Here is a 20910-nt window from a genome sequence, read left to right on the forward strand (position 1 = left end):
TTACCATGCACCAGCATGTAAGAAAGTTTTAAGTTACTTTCACTGCTGGTACATCATGATTTACTCAAGCTTTACTATTTTGTGTTGATCCTAGAATGCTTGCCAGTAATGCATTAAGATGTCTTCTACACAATGAAAACTACTCTTTGTACAAATGGCCAGAGGGATAGCTGAAACTTTTGGCTAACCAGACTCAGGGATAAACAGAAGTGCTGTGGAATTTAGTGCTGGAAGCCAGAAGCGAGGGAGGAGGAGTCTGCACCAAACTGCTCTTTGCACTTGCATGCTGCAGTGATACCAGATGCGTGTGAGGCTGTGTGACAGGGCCCAAAGGCAGGCACAGAGGAAAGTGGAAGAGAGAAAAAAGGAAGGAAAGAGGGAAAAGAATGGAGTTTGAAGTACAGGGATTTGGGAGGGCAGGTCCCCTTTGGGACTACCTGCTCTCTTCTGCAAAGCCACCAATGGGGCTTCTCCCTGAGAGAATGCACTAGGTCATTCTTGGCTCCTTACAGCTGGGCTCCCAGTCCCCAGCACAGCACTGAATTGACAGAGCTGGGGCAAGCAGGCAAGAAAAGCAATGAGGAGTTGCATTACTGCAGCCCTGCAAAACCCAAAGCTCCTGTCTCAGCCTTGTGATATTTAAGTCAATTTAATTAATTTTTGGCGGTGTCTTGCTCATGTTTGGTAATGTTTAGAGTTGGCAATACTGGTATGGGTTTTTTTTAACTAAAACATCTATTGTATTACTAATGAATTTTAACTGGAAGGCATCATGGAAACACTGGATTTTAAGGTAGGATTGATGCAGAGGTAAGAGAAAGGACTTCAAAACACAAGGGCTAGCATGGAAAAAGACGAAGATACAGTATAGAATCTAAGACAAAAATTCCTCTTATATGATAATGGATTTGGCTTATTATGTTTATGTAACTTTGAGGATAATGACTAGCATGCTGAATTGAAGATTGGCTTTTAATCAAGTATTTTAATTTATTATTATTTTGTATTTGTTCACTTTACTGTGTGGTCACAAATTAATCCTGAACTTTGATTTTAAATTACTCTCCTTATGTTAAATAACTAACAAACACAAAAAACCCTATATGTTGTACTGAGCAGGGGCAAAACTATGACTTTGATCAGGCTTTTCACACTTTGACCCTATTAAGTGTGTTTCTCCGTTATTGTGACTTATTACAGCCCTATGACTCAGGAACTCTGATCTCATTAAAATCCAGAAACCACAGAGCCAGGCGTTCAGTGCATGCCAAGATGAAACATTAGCGGTAGCTGAGCTGAAAAGGGAGATAGAGGGCTATAGCAATATCAGAAGACAACTCACAGCAAAATGATATCTGACCGAGAAACAAATGCACATCAAAGTAGCCAGGTGGAGTTAATGAGTTTACAAACAGAAGAAATTATCAAGAAAAAAACACTTCTGAAATACAAGATAATATGTGGTGTAAGTAGTGACTGTTCTGATTCTTTCAGACTTTTGAATGTTGTTCTTATGCATTATAAACTTGATATTTGTTAGAGAAAAGTTTTATTATCATATGCCAAGTGGGATTGGAATTATGCAGAAAGGGTATATGAACTTTTCTGGAAGGATTCTGAATTCTACACTATTAGTCAGGCAGCCTCAGCAATAGCAGAGCTATTATGTTATCAGTATAAAACAGCACGTTACTGAAATACACTGACATTTCATTTTTTGTATGGCAAAAACAAAAACTTCAGGCTTCAGTGAACAGCAACACAGAACAAAGAGGTTGTTGCATTCATCTCCTCACTTTTATTGTAACATTATTGTATTTGTTGTATTACTCTTGCAAGGCTGTGTCCAGACTCGAGGGTTTTTTCAAAAAAGGTAGGCTTTTTTCAAAAAAACTTCACCTGCGTCTAGACTACAGCCACGTTCTTTCGAAATTAAATAGAAAGAACGCAGCTTTTCTTTCGACAGCGGAAAACCTCATTTCACGCGGAAGAACGCCTTTTTTCGAAAGTGCTCTTTCGAAAAAAGGCATTCTTGAATGCAAACAGGGCTTTTTCGAAAGAGAGCATCCAGACTGCCTGGGTGCTCTCTTTCGAAAAAGCGGCTTGCTTTTTCGAAAGTACTGCTTGCAGTCTAGACGCTCTTTTTCGAAAGAGGCTTGCAGTCTAGATGTAGCCTAAGAGCCTATCACAAATGTATTTAGTACTTTACATGTTATGTAGTTGTTTAAAATAAGAAAAGTTAGCTTTTTGTATTTATGGCTTAAGGCAGCTATGATTTCTATTTTATTTTAATTTATTTTTGGTCTCTGAGTGTTCAGATATTTCATTAGGAAACCAGAAAACACATACAAAGAAACTAGTGAATAATGTCCTTGTAACATGGTCCAGGAAAAAGCAAAAAAGCAGAGATTAATATAATATTGTAATCCCAAAATGGTAAGATATTAGGGGGTCAACTCCCCTCTCTTGAATGAAATTGGCTTGTAAATATACAATTGGGATTGTTTTTATTTGTTCTCTCACTGCACTTTTTCAAGCTTTTCTTTGTAACCAGAAGAGCAAGAAACATACTTCTAATAGCCGGGGAAGGTGATGTGGGGAAGGAAGCTCTGCCTATGACACTAGAATCTCCAGAAATAATGAAAACAGAGCCACACAGAAAAGTCTGAATGGAATTAGGTACAGCCACAGAGAGCAATTTGAAACCACTTAGAACCATTCTAACAAACAGAACCAATTTAAATAGGCCAAAACAAACTCTATTTAATCATATAATCTGTGATGACTGTATAAACATGATCCAAAACTGACATTTCGCATTCACTTTATTAAAGAAGACAGTAAAAATATTAGAAACCTAAAAGACAAAGAAAACTAAGGTCCCCCAATGCCTTTTTCTTTTCTTTTTCTTTTTTGAATATAAATCTGTGTTTTCAACTGTTCGGTAAGTAAAATGAGAAGATTATGAGGGAGATCGATGGCGGTGGAAGATTATCTGAAAAAGATGAAATACACGAGGGAGTTAAAATAGTAGAGTAAGATTGATAGTACTGTCAATTGCAGTTAACGCAAGTGATTAACTCAAAAGAAATTAACTCAATTAAAAATAAATCATGACTAATCACAATGTTAAAAATAATAGACTACCAATTTACATTTACAAGAATATTGAGTGTTTTTCTACATTTTCAAATATATTGATTTCAGTTACAAAACTTTGTTATATTTATTACAAATATTTGTATTCTAAAAAGATTAAAATAGTATTTTTCAGTTCACCTCATACAAGTACTGCAGTGCAATCTCTTTATTATGAAAGTGCAATTTACAGATATAGATGTTTAGTGACATAATTGCACTCAAAAACAAAATAGTGTAAAACTTTAGAGCCTACATACCCGCTAGTCCTTCTTATTCTGACAATTGCTAAGAAAAACAAGCTTGTTTATATTTATTGGTGATAATGCTGCTCACTTCTTATTTACAATGTCACTTGAAAGTGAGAAAAGGCATTTGTGTGGCACTATTGTAGCTGACATGGCAAGGCATTTACCTGCCAAATATGCTAAACATTCAGAGGCCCCTTTAGTCTTCTGCCACCATTCCACAGGCCATGCTTCCATGCTAAAGATGGCTGTTAAAAATAATGTGTTAATTAAATTTGTGACAGAGCTCCTTGGGGAAGAATTGTATATCTCCTGCTTCATGGTTTTACCTGCATTCTGCCATATATTTCAAGCACCTAGCTCCTTTAATGCAGCAGAGGTTCCTAGGGTCTTGAAAGAAGGAAAGGGAGAGAAAGAAGGTAGCATTAGTTCAGGCAAGCATGCAAAGGCAGGAAGGTGGAAGGGGAGAAGCAGCAGCTATCCCTCTGAGCCAGTTTTTATTTTGAGTTTGGCTTCAGGCTGGAATAGAGGCCCCTAGATTAAACTGGTAGTGGGGTGGTAGGTGTATGCAGCTGAGGAAAGGGCCACAGCTAGGAGGGGAAGGAATTGGTAAGAGAGTGGCTGACTCTGAATGTTGCCAGCCACTGTACGCAGGTAAGGTTCCCATGCTCGTGAGCAACCATCCAGGCAGTGTGGACCTCCATGCACCAGCCAGCCTGGAGAGCTACCAGATAGGAAGCATTACCAGACCCAGGGATCAGCTAGCCTCCTGTACCTCCTTCTCTCTACCTTGTACCCCCTACACATCTCCCAACCCCCTGCCTTGATTCCTGCACCCCACACTCTACCCTGAGTCACCTACCCCCTCTGAGTCCTGCACCCCCCATTTCCCACCCTGAGCCCCTCCTCACCCCAATCCTGACTTCTGCATCTCCCCACATTTCCTGCTCCCTGCCCTGAGTCCCTTCTCAATGACCCAAACAATGCTGGGTAAATGTACTAGTAAATAAACAATTTAGAAGTCTTTAAGAGGTTTTTGTCCCTGCTCCTGTCTACCTTTCAGACTGTTTATTTATTCTTTAGTAGCTCTGATTAATTCAAGCTATTAATCCTCTTGCATATATTAGAGGATTATTGGCAGGGCATTCTAATTTACTTCCATCTTTGGTTCTCCAGAGGCTTGGAAGCTTATCTCCCACCCTTCCACTATCTAGCTGTTTCAGGGAAGGAGGGAGGGTGAGTACGTGGGTTCTAGAGATGATGGGTGAGAGAATAATATTTTGGTATTGAGAAAAATAGTAATGTTTTTATTTGATTAGGGTTTTAAATCTTTTGACTATGCTAAGGGACATGATTAAAATGCACCTTTGGCAAATGACACAAGGATTGCATATTCCATTATCAATATATGCTGTACTTCTTAAGATTAAAGTGTAATCACTTCAAGGTAAATGTGCTTAGTATAAGTATTTTATCAAGTGCTGCCTTTCTCTGTGGCTATAAGGAAGCTTTTTTGTTTTAAGTGGAAAGCTAATTAATAGATTCACTCTTCATGCAAATACATCCCATCTTACCACATGGAATTATTCACAGGTTAGGGGGAAAATGTTTGTGACAGCTTCTTGCTAAAATATAAGCAGCATAACACACAAGTTTTACTTTTATGCCTATAATTGCAGACTCTCACACGTTTCTCAGCTCAGGATCACCCCAATTTGTATGTTTGCTAACAGTCATCGATATGACTGATGTACAGAATATATGATAAAGGCTTAGAGATTCTAAGGTCAGAAGGAACCATTGTGCTCATCTAATCTGGCCTCCTGTAAAACAAAGGCCAAAGAGCTTCCCCAGAATAATTCCTAGAGCAGATCTTTTAGAAGGCTGTCCACTCTTCTTTTAAAAGTGTCAGTGATGGAGAATTCAACACCACACTTGGTAATTTGTTCCCATGGTTAATTACTCTCTACCATTAAAAATGTACTCCTTATTTGTGGTCTGAATTTCTCTAACTTTCACTTCCAGCCATTGGATTCAGTTATAACTTTCTCTACTCGATTGAAGCCCATTATTACATATTTATTTCCATGTAGGTACTTATAAACTGTTATCAAATCATCCTTTAACCTTCTATTTGTTACACTCAGTTTATTTAGGTTATCAGCATAAGGCATGTTTTCTAATCCTCTAATCATTCCCGTGGCTCCTCTCTGAACTCTCTCCAATTTATCAATATTGTGTAAGGACCAGGGCGTGGATGGTCATGCCCTACAGTTAGAGTTGGAAGCCAAGAACCAGTGTCAGGAGAAGAGCTGGCTACCAAGATGTGTACCAAGACAAAGGTCAGAGCTGGAGTCAGAGTCAGGGAGAGGTTGCGGGAGCAGGGTTGTGGAGTGAGGTAGGAAAGCAGGTATTGGGAGCAGACGGGGATACAAGATAAAGAGGGCAGAGCTCAGGAATCAGGTGAGTATGCAAGGTTCACAATAGCAACCATCCAAAAATTCACACAACTACTCAGACTCCTTCCTGAGCTTCCTCTGGCTTAAATAGAGCATTTGAACCAATCAGTGGGGCTGGATGACTCCCAGTAAGGAGTGAGTGAAGCCCTTAGCGAGCTAAAGCTCCACTAGCCTCCTACTCTACAGGTTCCATAAAGCTGCCAGGTGGTAGCTGTGGTTTGAGCATTACCTAGGGATCTGAGTCCCTCGTACATCCTGAAATTGTGGGCATCAGAACAGACACAATATTCCAGATATACTGTGCCACATATAGAAGTATAATAACCTATCTACTCCTACTTGAGAGTTCCCTGTTTAGGGAAACCAAGATTGCATTTGTTCCCTTGGCCACAACTTTGCATTGGGAGCTGATTAATCCACCACAAAACTCCTTAATCTTTTTCAGAGTCAATGCTTCCCAGCATAAACTCCCCCACCCTGTAAGGCCTACATTCTATGTTCTGCCTTACTAAAGCCAATGTCTTACACAGGATACAGGCAGGTAGGTAGGTTCCTTTATATTGCTGCTAAGTAAAATAAAAGGCTAAGATAACTCTCAGGTAGACAACACTTACATTTACCCATATTAAAGTGCACATTGTTTGCTTCTGCCCAGTTTGCCATGCAATCTAGATCACTTTCATTTAGTGACCTGTACTCTGTATTATTTACCATTCACCCAATTTGTGTGTAATTTGTAAATGAAATACCTCACAGTATATGATTTTTTGTGACAGGTTCTTCTAGTTGCTTTGGTGGTTGTATCACTTGGACTAGGTTTGGGATTAGGACTAAAACATGAAGATCAAGTGCAAGGTATGTTTACAATATTTTCAGTATAATATTAACTTAGACTTTTATGTAGGAAATAATTTAAATAGAGGATGACTTATAAATAATTTATCTAAAAGTAAACTGTGGATGCTCACCACCTGTGAGAATTAGGCCCTAGATTTCTTAGGCTGGGCAACATAAAAAAGAAGTTCTCAAAATTGGTGGACAATAAATATTGTCCTTAATTGCTGTCTCAGTTCCCCATCTGAAAAATAGGGATGATAAATACATGCCTCATAAGTATGGAGAGGCTTATTAAATAACATTGATAAAATAAGTTGTGATAAAAGGTAGTATAGAATTGCAAATTATTACTACAAGGTGACATTCTTCATACATGATGTTCTTTGTGTCCCACTTATAATAAAAATACTTAATATTAGAACTGGCGAGGATTTTTTTTGTCAAAATGCAATTTCTGCAAAACAGGGGGCAAGTTCTGATTTTTAAAAAGTTGTTTGTCAGGAAAATCAAAACAAAATATTTGGTTTCTGATTGGGTGATCCCAAATAGAAACAATTGAGTCTGTTGAATCAAACTGAAACACTTCATTTTGAGGTCAGTTTGACCTTAATCTCTAATTCACCTGAACTGCTCCAGCGCCTCACAGAAGATGTAGTTCAGATGCCTCATGCCCCCATTGTACTTCTCATACCAGGTTCCCTGGCTAGACTAGAGATCCCACAGTGGATCACACTTTCCCCTCTAGCTAATAATGCAGTCTATTATGTAATCCAGATGATCATGGTGCATTAGGAGAGAGGCTGGGTTAAGAGCTCAGAGTGATGGGGTCAACTGACATCAGTCTGAACTTTCCATCCATGAAAAAAAATTGCTATTTAGAACTTTCATGCTGATTCAACACAAAAACATATTGCAATGTCCAAATTTCCCATAGTTTGGAAATTCTGATTTTGATAGTTCTAATTAATAGTGAGAACTAGTCTTGTTATAATGTAACATAGAACTGTCTGGAACACAACAATTCCATTTCATGGAAATTCTTGAGGTTTCAAATCTTGTTTTCATTCTGCACTGGAACAAAACCAAAACCTTTGGAATGTTTTTGTGAAATAGAAATATATTGCAAGATCCTTTTTTCAGAACAAAAGCCTGAGCTTTTCATTTCGATCTCTCTCTCTTGTCAGAAGTGATCACAGAATTCTGGATCCAAAAAACACCCTTTCATACAAAAACTTTGCTGAAACCGAGATGCCTCCATGAAACATTTTGGCTTTGACAAAATAACTTACTTAGATGAAATTTTATTTTGTAAAAAATGTTCTGACCAGCTCAATGCAGTATCAACAATTGGGTAGCTTAATTTCAAACAAAGTCTATCTGTTCAGTCACAGAACGATGATCAAAAGTTTTTTCCTCATTCCTCAAGTACCTATATTGTGTTAAACTTGTTTCCCTACTTTTCCCCATTCATTATTTTTCTTGTTTACTTCCTTCTTTTGGCATCTTGTGATATTATTTGGAACTATGATCACAAACTGTAATTGCTCTCTAGTCGCTCTTAACTAAATATTATGTGATGTCAACTTGCTTTATAATATTTATTGATGCTTAGAACCTGAGTTTCCATTGCTTTCCACCCTGTGCAATCAATTATGTCTGTACAAAATTAGTGCAACATTGTGTAAAATGTTAACAGAACAGAATACTAGCTTTTATAACCACTTTGCCTTTGTGTATTTGACTGCAAGCCCTTTTGCTCCTACTACTTTCATTATGGCTGATCTAGCTGATGACATATGAAATAGTAACATAATAGTGAGCACAAAATCAGAGCTATTAAATCTTGTGATAATCTTTAATCTTATTGGATAAACTTAAGTATTCAAAGTATATTTTAAGTTAGCTCCCATAATAATTCTGCAATGTTTCAAATTTTTGAAAAATATAATTAGATCTCTGTATCTGGATATTCTATTTTCTGTTACATTATTTTTATTATTTGTTTAGAGCACATATAACGTTAGGAGTATGAAAATTTGCATTTCATATAGGAAAAAAAAGGATTAAACTGCTTTTGATTTGGGAGATACGTATGGTGCACAGTTAACCTGAGTGGCTGGAATTTGGATTAGTCTAGGCTGGATGTGAGCACTTCCATAGCAAAGCCATAGTTGCACTACTGCATCCTAACTGTTTCTGCACTGCTTTGTGTGTGTGTGTGTGTGTGTGTGTGTGTGTGTGTGTGTGTGTGTGGAGGTTTATGCCATGGCTCTTTATTGTGAGCAATTCACAGAGACTTCCCAGTCAATTGTGAGAGAGCTTGTTTATCCACAAAGAAGAACTGTGGGAAGGGCAGTGGAGGATTGGTAACGTTCAAATGATTTTTGCTGGCATTTCATTGCACAGTGGACTGGTGCTGGCCCAAGTTAGAGCAGAGCCTGGGCTCTAGCCCACACCCCTCAGCAGGCTAAACAAGCTGGCCTTAAAGAACTTCCAAATCCAGATCAAAGATTTTTCTGTTTGGATGTCAAGGGGTTTAGGGCTAAAACTCAGATAAACCCAGAGTCACTGTGTGGTGCAGAAAGGCATACCTTTAGACTCAGCATGTTACATGCAAAATCACTTCAATTCAGCTGGGTCCATTCCAACCTTCTTCCTGACTTAGGCTGGTTGAAAATCCCCAGGACAGGGTTAGACATTCAATGGATTATTTATCTAGCAGAACAAACTAGGATTCCCTTTTCATATTGGATGCATATAAATGAATTAATTACAATCAACAGCAGCCCAAACCCTCTTGTAACAGATAGAACAAGAAAACACTTGACAAATTGTCAACAGTGGAGAATAGATATGAGTACATACGCAAAATATGCACCTGCATTTTTGTAAATGCAGTGAAATTGTAAATCTGGGTAGTTGCATGTATATCTAGTTAATTGCTGGTGCAAATATGGTAGTTTGAAGATCAAGTTCTCTCATTTGCAGGTGCATGCTTTTTATTGGCTATTTTTTCAGCACCAGATGAAGTTGAGTTTGACATATAAAGCCCTAGCTGACTTGGGGCTTCACAGAGTGAGAGAACTCTTTCCCTATTTGCTACTGCCATAGTTTTAGTGACTGGAGACTTTCAAACTTCCAAACTGAACTTTAGAACTTTATATGATCTGAGAAAGAGGAAAGCCAAACAAACAAACAAAGGAGTCCCCTTTTAGAAAGCGTCCAAAGTGTGATCTAGCCAATAGAGTTCCTAATTTTCTTATTGTTCAAGCTTTTTCCCTTTCCCTTAGGCTTCAAGTCAGGGGAGGAGAAGTTTAATGACATTCATAAAGCCCTTTCCTCCAAACCTAAAGTCTGAGCAACCAAACTTAGGTCTGGTCTACACTAGGAGATAAGTTTGAATTAAGATACACAGCTTCAGCTACATTAATTGCATAGCTTAAGTCAAAGTATCTTAACTTGAATTTTGGTGCCATCAACTCTGTGGGAAGTCAAAGGGAGCGCACTTTCCCTTTGACTGCCCTTACTCCTCATAGAAGCACAACTACTGGCATTGACTGGAGTGTCCCACTCAGTTTGAATTAGTGTGTCTTCACTAGATCCGCTAATTCAAACCCTGGAAGATTGACTGTGGCTGCTTCAATCTTCTCTGTAGTGTATATGTTGCCTTACAGTCAGAAAACAAAATAGCCTAGGTCACACTGGCATCTTGATGCCTTGGAGAGAGGGGGCGGAAAATGAGGCCTGCAATTTATAGCTGCCAGCATAGTTTCTTGTCCCTGTTATCAGGTCAACTTTCTTTTCCTGTTTATATAACCCAGCTCCAAGAGATGGACAGGATGTTCCTTGATTGTGCACAGGATGTCTTGACTGTAAGCTTTGGACCATATTTTAAAAGAGTAGAATACATTGCCACAGGAACGTTCTTTTATTTTGGACCAAAATACCTGTATCCGTTGCATTTAATAGCTTGTTACAAGTAGTACTTGCTTACCCAGAATTTGGGTGTTGATACTAAGCACTTTCAGAAGATTGAAGTCAAAATCTTCAGGGACTAGGGATGTAAGCGACTAGTCAACTACCAGATAAGTGTATGCTTATCAGCAGGGCTCGCCAAGCAGCGACGAGCTCTGCTCGCCAGCTGCGCTGAAGCTCACGCTGCGCATACGCAGACTGCACTGCGCATGTGCTGACCGTGCTGTGCGCTCCCGCTGGGCTAAAATCTACTCGCCATGGGGGAGTAGATTGCCTGATTTGTTGAGCCCTGCTTATCAGATAGTTGATTAGTGATTCAACTGGTCACTTTCTCTCCTGCTTGCTGCCTTTATCAGAGAAAGGCTGTGGAGGGCGGGGTAGATGGGGAGAGGGGGGAAGCAGGAGCCAGTGCTGGGCAGAGCGGGCTTAAAAGCTGGTTCCCCCCAGCGCATTTCAAAAGCAGAAGCACTGTAGGAGCACAGGGTGAGCAGGGGACTCAAGCAGTCTCCCGCTGGCCCGACATTCCCTGCTTTTGAAAAAAGTCAGATGGGACTCTTGTACATTTCAAAAGCAAAGCGTGTGCGGGGAACATGGAGCCAGCGAAGGACTGCTTGAGTCTCAGCTGGCTCCATGCTCCCCATGGCACTTCCACCTTTGAAAGGTAGTGAGAGCTGGCAGGGCTCTTGCTATAATTCAAAGGCTGAGCACCCTTATCGACTAATCGAATAGTTGATGCAAATTGCATTGACTATTTGATTAGCTGATTAATCTAAATTTAACATCCTTATCAGGGACCTTTAGAAGGGAGGATTCAAGACAGGAGTTTTGGCCCAAAGTTCTTTGTGAACATATATGAGTGTACCTGTCTGTATAATTTAAAATATTTTTACTTTCAGTTTTGAGTTTCCAAGGCCTGTTTACCTGGCCTGAATCTTACATCTTTTACATAAGTAAAAATAATATTTTGTTTATTATCTTAATTTTGACACCAAAGCAGGTACAAATATTCAGCTACTCACATATGCAAACACACTGAGTTTTGTGTAGACATTACCCAACTTTGATGGAAACAAACTCACATGATTAATTTTACTATGTTGACAAATGATCCAGGAAATAGTTTTTGGCAATTATTCCAAACATTTTGGATCTAGGCTCCTAGCCATGTTCCATTTCATTGTTGTATTCTTGAGGACTGGAATACATTCAGTGCTAAACCAATCTTTTGTTTTCTTTACAGTCAGCTGCAGAAACAGATGTAATGAGCCATTTAGTAAAAAGGGCCAGAGCTGTGGGTGTGACAATGGCTGTAAAGAGCTTCAAAACTGCTGCTGGGATTATGAGACTACCTGCTTGGAACCAAGTATGTTTCCTCAAAAATGAGATTTGTTAGCTTAGTCTTTTTATTATTTTTTGTGGAAGGAGGGTGAGGGGAAATGATACATGTGCTGTGTTTCTGCCACAAGTACAGAGGCAAAAAAAGCTCCCAGACATCATTTGTATCTTAGGGTATGTCTACACTGCCACCCTAGTTCGAACTAGGGTGGCTAATGTAGGCATTCGAAGTTGCAAATGAAGCCCGGGATTTAAATATCCCGTGCTTCATTTGCGTCTTGCTGGGCACCGCCATTTTAAAATCCCCCTTAGTGCGGACTCCGTGCCCGCGGCTACACGTGGCACGGAGTAGGTAGTTCGAATTAGGCTCTCTAATTCGAACTACTGGTACACCTCGTTCCGTGTACCAGTAGTTCGAATTAGAGAGCCTAATTCGAACTACCTACTTCGTGCCGCGTGTAGCTGCGGGCACGGAGTCCGCACTAAGGGGGATTTAAAAATGGCGGTGCCCAGCAAGATGCAAATGAAGCCCGGGATATTTAAATCCCGGGCTTCATCTGCAACTTCAAATGCCTACATTAGCCAACCTACTTCGAACTAGGGTGGCAGCGTAGACATACCCCTACAGACTTGTTATGCCATGCCATGAATTCTGAGGCTGCTGTATATATGCTGAATGCGTGTTTCTTGTAACTGAATGTAACATATGAAATCTAAACTGGAATTAATATTTTTCCTGAAATATATACATTTTTTTAATTAAAGATGTATGTACATCAGTAAACTTTTTAATCAAGTATATGTGTTCACACACAAAAAGACTAGGCCAATATAAAACCAAAAAGAACTAGATGCTATCATGAAAGATAGGTCCATCTATGTTTATTAGCCAGGATGGGAAGGAATGGTGACCCTAGCCTCTGTTTGTCAGAGGTTGGGAATGGGTGACAGGGGAGAGATCACTTTATAATGACCTGTTTTGTTCATTGCCTCTGGGGCACCTGGTAGACAGGATACTGGGCTAGATGGACCTTTGGTCTGACCCAGTATGGTCATTCTTATGTGCTTAATTATCCAGATACTTCAGCTTGAATACACTGGGTTAGAAAAACTTTAAACCAAATTTAAATGAGTATAAATAATGAGGCATAAAAGTCATAAATGGCTACAAGAAAAATAAGGTATAACCTTTCTAATGCCTAACTTAACATAGTGATAGAAATGTAGCCGTGTTAGTCTGGTGTAGCTGAAACAAAATACAGGACTATATAGCACTTTAAAGACTAACAAGATGGTTTATTAGATGATGAACCATCTTGTTAGTCTTTAAAGTGCTACATAGTCCTGTAATTTGTTTTAACTTAACATGAGATTCAATCACAGTTTCACACTGCATACTTTCATCAGTCTTATGGACCAAAGCCTTTAGGTAAGATCACCCTCCTATAGAGTCCAATGGCTGCTTCCTTTGTCTCAGCGAGGGGGTGGGGGGAGAAGACAGACAGGGAGAGAGAAGTCTTGGGGTTTTTGTTCCTGATTTTGATAGTTCTCTTGAAAAGCATTTTCATCTGAGAACCAAGGTACAAAATTTCTTTGAAGAATGTTCCCTGCTGATTCCCCCCCCCCCCCCGTTTCAACTTCCTTTGTCCTCCCTTCCAGTGCATGGATGTTTGCTGCTTAAATACAAATTAAACAGAGGACACATTTCTTTGTTTACAACAGATCTCTTTGCCAACTTCTGTATGGGCAGCGGTGTGGGGTTTGGACTGTGTTAAGAACACCATTGAGGGGAATCTTATAATTTCATCTACGACGTTGACACAAATACTTTACCAGGAGAATGCTGACCAACAAATTATGTTTTCAAATAATATCTCACAAGGCACACTTTGTACAAAGATTATTACAGTAATGTGAAAGCTATAAGTGAAGGGATGAATTATATCACAAAAACAAATTAATAATTTCTCAGCTCAGATATGGACATGCACTAATTTCCGTTGTGGTGAGACACGGATAACTGGAAGCCACTGTTCTTGTTCTGGAGACTGCTTGGAGAAAAAAGATTGCTGTGTAGACTACAAAAGCGTTTGCAAAGGTAAACCAGAAATTAATATTTAAACGTGTTAATTGCTATATTATAGGGATTTTTACAAAAAACTACCCTAGTGAATATATATAAAATACATATAAAAAACAATTTGGGTTTCATAATTATTAGCCACTCTGATAAAACCATTTATGTGCCTACCTGAAGGTTCTTACAGCTTTTATTTAAACAAAATTAGGTTTCTTGTAGCTGTAATGGTGTTTGAGTGTCTGAGACACTTTGATAGAAATGTAGCCGTGTTAGTCTGGGGTAGCTGAAGCAAAATGCAGGACTTTGGCTGTGTCTAGACTACATCCCTTTTTCGGTAAAGGGATATAAATTAGGCATGTTGATATTGCAAATAAAGCTGGGATTTAAATATCCTACACTTCATTTACATAATGGCAGCTGCCGCTTTTTTTCAAAACGGGGCTTTTTTGACCCCACCCCCCGGCAGTTTAGACAGGAATCTTTTGAAAATAAAACCCTTTTTTGAAAGATCCTGTAACAACAAAAATGAGTAGTACTGGATCCTTTGAAAAGGGTTTTATTTCCCAAAGATTCCCATCTAAACTGCTGGGTTTTTTCAAAAAAGCCCCATTTCGAAAAAAACTGTAGCTGCCATTATGCAAATGAAATGCGGGATATTTAAATCCCAGCTTCATTTGCAATATCAATGTGCCTAATTTACATCCCTTTACCGAAAAAGGGATGTAGTCTAGACGTACCCTTTGGGAGTGGCTGCTTTGTGGTGAAACATCTGATCTTTAGGTTTGGAAGAAGGAAGGTGATTGCTGGAGAGAAATGCAGTAGAGGTAAAATTAAATTCTTAAAAACACAAGATATCGCAGTTGTACCCAAAATATGCTTTCCCAAAATGGAAGAAGAAACAATCTCTTCTCTGAACTGTATGAATCTGTAAAACATGTCGCTTCCATCCCTAATGTATCTTTTCATAACATTTCATTATAAGGCTATTTTAAAGTTAATTTTAGCATTGCTTAAGACACTAGACTCTATATATCAATACTGTTATCTTAGGGGGTAAATAGCAATTGCTCTAGGGCCTGGCAGTGCTGCTGGCTGCAGTAGCACAGTGATGGCCAGAGCCCTGGTTCTTTTAAATCCCCAACAGAGAGCCACACCAGATTGTTAGGCTGTGTGTTCTGGGCATCACTAAGACCTCAGATGCACCGGGGGGGGGGGGGAGACACATACTCTGGACAGCACTGAGGGCTGACTTCCCGCAGAACTTGGAGGCTGTTGGCTCTGCTGTGTATAATTGTTGACTTTAATTATGCCAATGAAAGTCACTGTGAAAATAGTTATTGTTTCTGCTTGCCTTTAGTATCCTTAGTGGGAGGGCTTTTCTGTGGGAGGGAGAATACTTATAAAAATATAAATCCAATGCCCTTTCTGTCCCATCAGTTCTTTGTTCTTCCTTTTCTCATTTTTTTGTCCTTGTTGTCTCTCTCATTGGTTCTTTTGTTCTTCTAAAGAGACTCTAGTGAATAATTAACATATGACAAATGTTTCTGAGCTTAAGCCAAGTTTCAGAAAATCACAAGGGGTGAAAAGAAAAACTGCTTTAGGTTGTATATTTACTTTTCTATGGTGCTACAGTGACACCTTTTGTGCTTTTCAGGAGAAATGCCTTGGGTGAAAGAAACATGCCCGTCACTTCACACCTCTCAGTGCCCAGAAGGGTAGGATGATTTGTTTGCTTATCAGTCTGCTAATAGATTTTTTTTTGCATTTTTCTTTTAAACATTGTAATAGAATTTTTTCTCGTGGAGAAAAATGTTATAACATCAAAAATAACATGTACACATTTTGGGAAGCCTATAAACCATGCTGCTCCTCAGTTTAGTTCCCAGCACAACCCAACCAACTATTTCTTGAGTTTCACACCAGAGCAACTCTGGGTAAATCTGCTAGTAAGTAATAATTCTTATTTATACAGTACCTAAAATGGCAATAGTTGTTTTATAGAAATTCGAAAAGAATATGTGGGCATCTTGATGGTTCTAATATTATGGTGTACATACATGTACATGTCAGATTCACCCGGAAAGTTTACAAATAACTAATTCTATTATGTAACCACATGTTATGTGTGTGTGTGTGTGTGTGTGTGTATATATAGTATTCTAAATAAAGTATTCTATTATGTGTGTGTGTGTATATATAGTGTGTATATATAGTATGCTATATATAATATTACAACCACACTGATGTATACACACACATATTCACAGAGAGAGAGAGAGAATGAATGCATGGCCACGACACTCACAAGTGATGAATTCAGAAGTTACACACAGTCCCAAACGCTTGTTGATAATACCTTAATCTAAAAAAACGTCAGCACATATTACGCACAGCACACTTTTCTTTCTCTTTTTTAGTATTTTCAGCTTTTAGTAGGTTTCAAAGAACCTACTTAGCAATAGTCCCTTTTTCTTTTCTCCCTACTGTCTTATTAATATTTACTTATTATTAATAATAAATTAACATTAAAAGCTCTTTGCCTGGAAAGAAATGGCAGATAGACAAGGGATGGAATATTCTCTATATAATGAGAAAAGTATATAAAGGTATGCGGACTGATGCAGACCAGTTTCTCACTGTTCCTTTGGGTTCCCTTGTCTATTATATCCAACTCCTTGTTTATAATTTTTTATGCAGAATGTCTGCTTTCCAGGACAGGGACTGTCTTTGTTATGTATTTGTAAGTGCCTAATACAGAAGAGCACTGTCCATGACTGGAGTCCCTAAATACTATTGTAATACCAATCCTCCTAAATAATATAATGTAGTACTCCCCTAAAATGGATAATCTATCTGTGCCATGTCCATGCTATATTACATTGATTCTCCTAGAAGACCTTGAATCTTGTACCCTAGAATTCAGCTGATGACACAGGCAGAGTATATAATACTTTGGACTTGGCCAGTTTTCTGCTCAAAGAGCATATGCTTTTTAAAAGAAAATTAAAAGGTCATATTTAGAAACATCATGCCAATCTGTCACAGCATGCTATATAATAGAATAAATGAAATCAAATCCACATACAAGTTAATTTGTTTATGTACATTTCCTTCTCAGAAAAAACCCTAAGTATTTTTTCTTAGCTGAATCATTCAAAGTCCATCACATATCATTGCTATCTCTCTCTGTGCTATGTTAAAGCAATCACTTGATGGTTATTTGTTTTTGTCAGCAATTCTGCAGAAAGCATCAGTTCTTCTGATTGCCATTCCTTACCATAGACAGGAATTTTTACTTTAGGTAGCTTTGGGGAGAAAGGCAGGTTGAGAGAAGTTGACAAAGAAGTTGGCATAATCCTTCATGATTCCATAAAGGAAGGGCTGGAAACATATAGACAACTTTAAAATCATAAATTTTTGAAGCAGGTATGCAGGCATTTCTCTGTGTATGCAATATTACTGTTGCATAAGGGGGGAGAGAGCTGAGTAGAAAGCTACCTTAAACATTGGTCTTTAAAAGTATAAGACATGGGTGGGCGGGGGGGGCGGGGGGGGGAGGTGTTTACATACACAGACTGTATATGAACCATTGTATTATGTACTAGAAGATTTACCCAGCATTGCTCAGGTCCTAACTCAAATAAGTTTTTTCTTCATTTAAATCATTGCTCTGGGGTGGGGCTGGGGCTGAGAGGTTCACTATGCAGGTTGCCCCAGGGAAAGAGGACTACTGAAGCCCTCCCTCACCACAGCAGCTTGAGGCCAGGTGAGTAGTGCTTGTCCATGGCTGCTGCAGCTCCAGTGGGCACAGCCAGGGGAAGGGTGCATGTCTCCCAGAGGAGGGGACAGACAGACACACAGACAAACTCTCTCAAATACATAATGGATAGCTCTCTCCACCCTTGCACCTGCTGGCCCAATGGAGCTGTATCTGTCTCCATCTCTGGCCCCTTGCTGTCCCCTCTATGGTCATTATACAATACTAGCCAATCAGCCCGTCATAAGACAGGAGATCTCTCTCTCTCCCTCTATCTCCCCCTCCCCCTCCCTCTCCCCCTCCCGCGGTGGCCTGGCTGAGCGGCGCAGAAATCAGCCGAGCGCCACGGCAGGAGGAGAAGGGGGGCAGGGCCTGGAGTCACTGTCAAGCCTCATGTCACTGCCCCGCTCCCCTTCGCCTCCCGCTTTGGTGCTCTGCTGATTTCTGTGCCACTCAGCCAGGCCACCGCAGGAGAGCAAGTGGCGCAAGCGACTGTTTGGGCTCCGCGCTCCCCATGAAGCATGGGGAGTGCGGAGCCCAAATGCCTGTTTGGGCTCTGCGGTCCCCTGAGTGAGAGACAGGAGGGGGAAGAGGAGAGAGAGAGAGAGGCAGGATGCTGCATGGGAAGCGCGGAGCCCAAATGGTTGCTTGCGTCACTTGCTCCCACGTGGTGGCCCGGCTGAGCGGCGCAGAAATGAGCCGAGCACCACGGCGGGAGGCAAAGGGGGCCAGGGCGGTGATGTTCACGGCCAGGGGGCGGGGCCTGGAGCTGCTGTCATGCCTCACGTCACTGCCCTGCCCCCCCTTCGCCTCCCGCTGTGGCGCTCGGCTGACTTCCTCGCGGCTCAGCCGAGCCGCCTCAGGGGAGCAAGTGGCTGTTTGGGCCCAGCACTCCCCATGCAGCACGGGCTCCCCAGAGGGAACAGCCAGCATTTCAGCGTTACAGACTCTAAGACACTGGGCTACTATATATATATGATAACTGTCCTTGCTAGCAGAGCCCTCCCTTTCCATGTTATGAGAAACAATCACATTACATGCACATCCCATTGTCCCGTCACAACTAAACCCTGACCTTGCTTTAAGTTATGCTAAGAGGAAGCTACATACCAAATTTGGTGGTCCTAGCTCTTACTGTTTAGAAGGAGTTCTTGAATTAACACACGGACAGACACAGTCACTCAGACAAACTCTCCCAAATATGTAGGAGATTTGCAGCTAACTTTAGTTGGATTTATAATTAAGTACACTTTTAGTAGTACAGTCTCTTTCCAAAGTTCAATGATTTCTTCATGCAAGGGTATGGTGCATACACTGTGAAAATATACTTCTTAGATTAACAATCTGCCCCATTTCAAACACATATTCATAGGCTAGAGCAAGGGTAGGAAAATACCAGCCCATGGGCCACATCTGTTTCACTAGGGTTAGCCCCTGCCAGGCCGCCACTGCTACATTTACCTGTGCCTCCGCAAGTATGAGTGATTTCAGGTCCTCATGGCCGCAAATCACCTGCAGGAAGCAATGTCCTAGACCACGCCACTTCCTCCAACTCCCATTGGCTGGTAACAGTGGTCCCTTACCTGTGGAGGCACAGGTAATCATAGTAATGGCGGCCTGCCAGGGGCTAACCTTAGCAAAACGCCACCATTTTATTGCCCACCTCTAAATTCCTAAAATCACAGTTCTATTTAAAACCTTGTTTGGACTCAGGCTGAGATCAGGAATATATATTAACTACAACTTTATTTGAAATGCAGCTGCTGCTATCAGGTTTCCTCATTAGCATGGTAGGACAGGGTGTTTTCACTGAGATTCATGATAGCAAATGGGCTTACAGGCGATTCCCAAAATTAGTATATTAGTCTGAAAACAGTTAATTGCAATCAGCATGAAACAGAGTAAGGCTAGGTCTGCACTATAGCATTTTTTTGGAAAAAGCTACGCAAATTGTGCTGCACTATTTGCATAGCTTTTTCCGATTGCTTTTCTGGAAGAGGCTTTTCTGCCATTTGGCCCCATCTAGATGGGGCCAAATGGTGGGAAAACCTCCTCTTTCGGTGGAGTCCTTATTGCTCGTAGAATGAGGTATACAGGGCTCCCTGAAAGAGTGCGTTTGCTCTTCTGAAAAAAAAAAGCAGAAGAGCAAACGCGTTCCCTGGATGCAGGCGAGTTTTTCATCCCGGAAAACCCCTGCAGTCTAAACTTACCCTAATTGTGCTGAAACTCTGCTAGCAATAACTAATGTGGAGAGGGCTTATATATGGAGTACTATGCTCTTTTATAAATATTTTAATTTAATTTTTCTTAGGTCCCATATGTGCAGATCCCTAATTTAGCCAAAATGGTGTTCTTTATATCATTCCTAGATATAAATATTTCTAAGGAAACTGTAAAATATATTTTTTACCAAATATGGCTGAAATGCAGGACTGAAAGCACCAGGTACCACCTTTGTCACCCTATATTACTAAAAACAATTTTATAATTCTTATTAATTAACATTTCCTACTGCTTTTACTATTTTCACTAATCCTGTGAGATTTAATGTGGTAGGAAAATGGTCAATTCCTAGTTAACCACAGAGATTTTTTTGTCGTCTGGAAGCTTGAATTTATGTACAGGCAGTCCCCGGGTTACGTACAAGATAGGGACTGTAGGTTTGTTCTTAAGTTGAATCTGTATGTAAGTCGGAACTGGCGTCCAGATTCAGCCGCTGCTGAAACTGATCAGTTTCAACAGGCTGAATCTGGACGCCAGTTCTGACTTACATACAGATTCAACTTAAGAACCCCAGGCATCCCCAAGTCAGCTGCTGCTGAAACTGATCAGCGGCTGAAGCCCGGGGCAGGAGCTTCCTGTAGTCAGCGCTGGTCAGTTTCAGCAGCAGCTGACTTGTGGACGCCTGGGGCAGAGCAGCTTAGGTGATGCTGGGTTGCTCCAGTAGCGCCGCTCCTCGGCGCTACTGGACCAACCCAGCAGCACCCAAGCTGCTCTGCCCCAGGCGTCCTGATTCAGCCGCTGCTGAATCTGACCAGCAGTGGCTGAATCAGGACGCCTGGGGCAGAACAGCTGGGGTGC

The 20910-nt window shown here is 40.4% G+C and overlaps 1 protein-coding gene across 6 annotated transcripts in view; it reads left to right on the top strand.

Moving 5' to 3' along the window:
- The first annotated feature begins 284 nt into the window (after positions 1 to 284).
- Positions 285 to 20910, top strand: part of ENPP3 (ectonucleotide pyrophosphatase/phosphodiesterase 3) — a 74831-nt gene continuing 54205 nt past the window's right edge. For 2 of the 6 annotated variants that reach the window (XM_075924188.1, XM_075924186.1), the window contains exons 1-5: positions 804 to 1465; positions 6622 to 6700; positions 11898 to 12020; positions 13965 to 14090; positions 15727 to 15787. In XM_075924188.1, coding sequence (XP_075780303.1) covers positions 1349 to 1465; positions 6622 to 6700; positions 11898 to 12020; positions 13965 to 14090; positions 15727 to 15787 — 506 coding nt within the window. In that variant the 5' untranslated portion in view covers positions 804 to 1348. Of the gene's footprint in view, positions 1466 to 6621; positions 6701 to 11897; positions 12021 to 13964; positions 14091 to 15726; positions 15788 to 20910 lie in introns of all 6 variants that reach the window. The other 4 variants (XM_075924185.1, XM_075924184.1, XM_075924187.1 and 1 more) reach the window with 4 other exon arrangements.

This window comes from Pelodiscus sinensis, chromosome 3 (assembly GCF_049634645.1).
Source record: "Pelodiscus sinensis isolate JC-2024 chromosome 3, ASM4963464v1, whole genome shotgun sequence".
Lineage (NCBI taxonomy): Eukaryota > Metazoa > Chordata > Testudines > Trionychidae > Pelodiscus > Pelodiscus sinensis.